This window comes from Microtus ochrogaster, chromosome 15 (assembly GCF_000317375.1).
Source record: "Microtus ochrogaster isolate Prairie Vole_2 chromosome 15, MicOch1.0, whole genome shotgun sequence".
NCBI classification, from domain to species: domain Eukaryota; kingdom Metazoa; phylum Chordata; class Mammalia; order Rodentia; family Cricetidae; genus Microtus; species Microtus ochrogaster.
In genome coordinates this window covers 5780485-5785104 of record NC_022017.1, presented here as the reverse complement: position 1 = coordinate 5785104, position 4620 = coordinate 5780485, and the positions used below count along the sequence as shown (strand labels likewise).

Sequence of the window (4620 nt, the reverse complement as noted above, 5' to 3'; positions counted from 1 at the left end):
GAATTCTGTCCAAGACGAGGTCGATGATCTCCTTGCCAATGGTGTAGTGGCCACGGGCATAGTTATTGGCAGCATCTTCCTTGCCTGTGATGAGCTGCTCAGGGTGGAAGAGCTGGCGGTAGGTACCAGTGCGAACCTCATCTGGAAAAGAAGCACAAGTCAGCCACCCGCCACTAACACTGGCTCACTCATCCTTCAGCGTCTGAAGAGAGATCTGAGGATGTGACCCGGGCAGAATGCCTCAGGGAAGCCCCTGGTCCACTTACCAATAACCGTGGGCTCCAGGTCTACAAACACTGCCCGGGGCACGTGCTTGCCAGCGCCTGTCTCACTGAAGAAGGTGTTGAAGGAGTCGTCTCCTCCCCCAATGGTCTTGTCACTTGGCATCTGGCCGTCAGGCTGGATGCCATGTTCCAGGCAGTAGAGTTCCCAGCAGGCATTGCCGATCTGGACACCAGCCTGGCCGACGTGGATGGAGATGCACTCACGCTGTGGAAAAAAAATAAATTAAACTGTATTTCTCTTTTAGATTTTAATAGATTTCTAAAGTGTTTCTAATAATACAAACAGTGTTGAAATTTGTTTGGAGTCATATCCCTAATATAACAGAAACAATAAGAGTACCTGCTACAAACACTGCAAATGGGTGTGGTCTGAGCAATGTCACCTTAATACTGCAAACCCATTGTTCCCACAGCCATACTTGAATAGCTTAAAAAATATTAAAAGTACAGATTCTGTAAAATAAGATAATTGTCTGGAGTTATTTTAATTGCTTCTTTTCCTGATGAGTAAAGATGAATGTTTCGTCTTATAGGATATGGTGTTTCAGCATGGAATCTGTGTTGCGGCTGAGGCCAGAGCCACACCCTTCTGCAGAGTATCTTCAGAACCCATCTGTACTCGGAGGTTAGAAGCTAGACAAAGTGTGACTTCTGCATTGCTGCATTTTCTGCGCCTGGTGCTGGTCTGCGCCCTTTGTTTCATTATTTAACAGAGAAAGCTCTATTTCCAGCAGCTGTCTATACGATCTCTTTGCTGCTTTCAGTCTCCTACCCCTCCTGACCCTGTCTGGGCCAGTTGCCTGAATTAATGAATTACTGAAAATGTGTTAGAACAAAAGACAGTCGGATACAAGCTATAATTTTTTTCTTTGCAGCAGTTTCATCATTTTCTGAAGGCTTCCCAGATTCTTTTCTACTATATAGAACAGAAATATCCTTAAAGCTAAGTTAGAAACAAGCACTAACGATAAAGATAACATTTAAAACTAGAAAATGGTATTTTTATTCGGTAAGTCTTTACATACCACATAATATATTACTATTATTGCAGTCTGTAGAGATATTATTATTCTATCGCCTTTATAGCTACTGCTTTCATTGTCTGCGGGGGGTGGGGGCGGGGAAGGGCGTTTCCCCGGGTTTTGACAATTGGGGTACTCCAGCCTTCACAAAGTGGGCTTTGTCCTTCCGCCAACCATCCAGACCCCTCCCCCAAGAGAGATGTCCCCGTTATTAAGTAAATCGTACTTTTGATACTCAAGCAAACAAAACCTTTTGTAAGACTACAGTTCCACAACAATTTTTTAAAAAGTAAAAATACAAATCCGCTTCCAAAGGAAGTTTAAAGAGGGCGAACCCCTCCCAAAACGCCACGGAAGCAGGAGACAAACAACCCCGCCCCTGCGCCTCCCTGACACCGGCTGCCATGGTTCCGACGCAAACTAGCCATTTTCCCAGAACTGGGGCGGCGTTTCTGGAGTGCGGGCTCGGCCGCCGCCCTGCCCACTCGCCCGCAGCCGCGCATCCCCCCACCCCCCGCGCGCTTGAGCCCCGGCCCCGGCGATCCCAGGCAGTGCGACCCAGCACTCGCCGGCGCCTTTGTTCTTCCCCGGGTCTGGGCGTTTCCCTGTCCCGCGCTGCGGCGGCGGGACTTACGGACTCCGTGCCAAGCTCAATTTAACAGGCATGGAGACCACCTTCCCCTCAGGGGTGACAAAAGGCTTAGGCTTTTACTTGTAGATCTCGGGCGACTGACTCCCTCCCGCTACCGAGTGCTTAGGAAGGTGGCTCACCATGGTTGCTGCTTCGCTGCTTCCCGGAGGATGGCGGAGACGAGGAGGAGGTGTTGCTTCTTACAGCGCGACTCTTAGGCGGTCGATGTAAGAGAACCTGCGGCACATGGGCGGATGCAGCTCCTTATATACAGATCAGTCACCATGGGGATGGGCCTTGGCCTTTTCCTGTTGGTCCAGACCCCTCTGTCTGCCCAGAGAAGCCGTGACAGGAGAGTGGTGATTGGTGCAAGCGACATGGTATGAGGTAATTTCTCCCCCACCCCTTCCCCCTAGCATCCGTAGACTTTGCATCCTTCAGACAAAGGCTGAGCAAAGGCAACTAGCCGAGCATCCATTATGGGGTGGGGTTGGGGAGGGGAGGAAAGAGAAGAAAGAAAATTGGGGCTGGATGATTGATTATACATGGCTTAAACCTTAGACTATAGTTAAAATAATCTAAGGTTTTCCCCAACACTTAATCACAGAATTTATATTGAGATTTTTTTAATGGAAAATTTCAGTTTTTCATTCATAGTACACTAAATTTGACTACATTCTATCAGGATCCAATATCTTTAATTGCTTTTTAAAAAATAGCAGAGAAGATGGAAACGATGGTCAAAATGGCCTGGTAAATGCTGATTTTTACAACTATTGCTGTTATCGGAACAAGATTCAGAAGCCCAGGATGAATAGGTCACGCTTGTAACCCCAACACCACCTGGGAGTCAGAGGCAGGAAGATCTGCCATTCAAGGTCATCCTAACCGGCTTTAGTGGCTCAAGCATATAAATCCCAACCTTGAGAAAGCTGAGGCTGGAGGATTGCAGCTAGTTTGAGGCCAGCCTGGATTATAGCGTTAGATCATGTCTCAAGAAGCAAAAGAGAACAAAACAGAAATAACATAAAAACCGAATTTAATAGTTTACTAGAGAACTTTCTTTACTGATAGTATTCCATCACTCCTCCATGCCCACTCCCACCACCCCATCCCCCACCCCAGCCTGTGATGTCTTATCCCTAGAAATGAGCCATTTTTTCTAACACAAGATTCAGAAAGCATAAGGAGAAAGAATTGAGTTTAAAAACCAGCTCTTTCTTCATGTGGGCTTTTTTTTCTGCAATGCTCTTTTTGCGGGAAGGGTGATATCAGGAAAAAAATAACCGAGACACCAAATTAAAAAGAGGAGAATTATATAATATAAAAGGAAACCATTTTGTAACGTGGTTTCCATCCCCAGACAACTGTGCAATGTCAGCCCGACTGCAGTTCGTTTTCCGTAGTTCCCTAAATTCCGTAAATAGCTGCTTCTGCAGTTGGGTGGAAACCCAACTGTGGGAACAGTAGCTGCTCACACCACTGCTATTCAGCTGGCGACTGTGGTTGTTGCTCAGTCACCTCTTGGGACAAAAATGCCTTGCTTTCACCCCTAGGAAATGGATTACAGTGCCATTCTTCTGCTGTTTAGAAAGCCTCCATTATCAGCGAGGATCATCTAGTGAAAGGCTCTGAGCTGCAGACCACTGAACATTTGCTGGATAAAAATTCAGAGGTAAAGAGATATTTGTTTGGGCGCCAAGCTAAAATTTGGATTTTGACAGATGACTTCCCTTTTAGTTTTCAGTGGCGGAGCCTTGGTTGTCAGCAGCAGTATTTCCACTGCTCTATGGAGCCCATTCATTCCCGCTGGGCTGGCAAGGAGCAGGGGTGGGAGGGAGAGCCTTGGGAAGCCAGCAGCTGCAGGTTGTGAGGTAACAATGGTGGCTGCGAATTCTTCCAGCCTGCCATCCACAGCTCTGCTTTTCTTGTTTGAATGTCTTGTGGAAATCTCCATATCAATAAAACCCACACACGAATCATTTGTTTACTTCTTGCATATTTCATAGGAGAAACAATCCCTACCCTGTCCATCATTTTAGGAAATAAAAGTGTATTTTAGTAAAGAAACCGGAGCAAAGATGATTTTACTGCTTCTACTCTGTAAGCACATTCAGCAAAGATAAGAATTAAATGACAGCAGCTCTGTCTTAGAGAAGCCTGCACCCCTGCTCTGTCTTAGTAAGCCCCCACCCCTGCTCTCTCTTAGAGCAGCCCACAGCTCACAGGCTGCTCTCTCTCTTAAGAAGGCCACACCCATGCTCTTGGGTATTTTTCTGACTGCTTCTGCTTCTCTCCTTACTCTCATGTTTAAAATCTGTTTTAAAGCCCTTTAATAAACCCAACTCTGCTTCATTTAAAAAATGGCATAGAGAAGATAGGACATGATAAATACTTTATTGAAAATATTGTCACAATTAAAAATTACTGCATTTATTACACATATTTCTTTGTGTGTGCATATATGTGTGTGAACTTGTAAGAAGAAATTCCAATTTCTCCAGAGTTGGAATGTATTCATGTATGAAATTACCAAACACACACAGACACAGACACACACACACACACAGACACAGACACACACACACACACAGACACAGACACACACACACAGACACAGACACAGACACAGACACACACACACACAGACACAGACACAGACACACACACACACACACACACA

The 4620-nt window shown here is 45.8% G+C and overlaps 1 protein-coding gene and 1 long non-coding RNA gene across 3 annotated transcripts in view; one reads left to right on the top strand and one right to left on the bottom strand.

The window, feature by feature from the left end:
- LOC101979671 (tubulin alpha chain) overlaps positions 1 to 2187 on the bottom strand; it is a 33505-nt gene extending 31318 nt beyond the window's left edge. The window contains exons 1-3 of the mRNA XM_026782481.1: positions 2078 to 2187; positions 267 to 489; positions 1 to 141 (exon numbers count right to left, since the gene is read on the bottom strand). Coding sequence (XP_026638282.1) covers positions 1 to 141; positions 267 to 489; positions 2078 to 2080 — 367 coding nt within the window. The 5' untranslated portion in view covers positions 2081 to 2187. The remainder of the gene's footprint in view (positions 142 to 266; positions 490 to 2077) is intronic.
- Positions 2142 to 4620, top strand: part of LOC113456739 — a 41859-nt gene continuing 39380 nt past the window's right edge. For both annotated transcript variants that reach the window (XR_003377485.1, XR_003377486.1), the window contains exons 1-2: positions 2142 to 2324; positions 3494 to 3612. This is a non-coding gene — a long non-coding RNA (uncharacterized LOC113456739). The remainder of the gene's footprint in view (positions 2325 to 3493; positions 3613 to 4620) is intronic.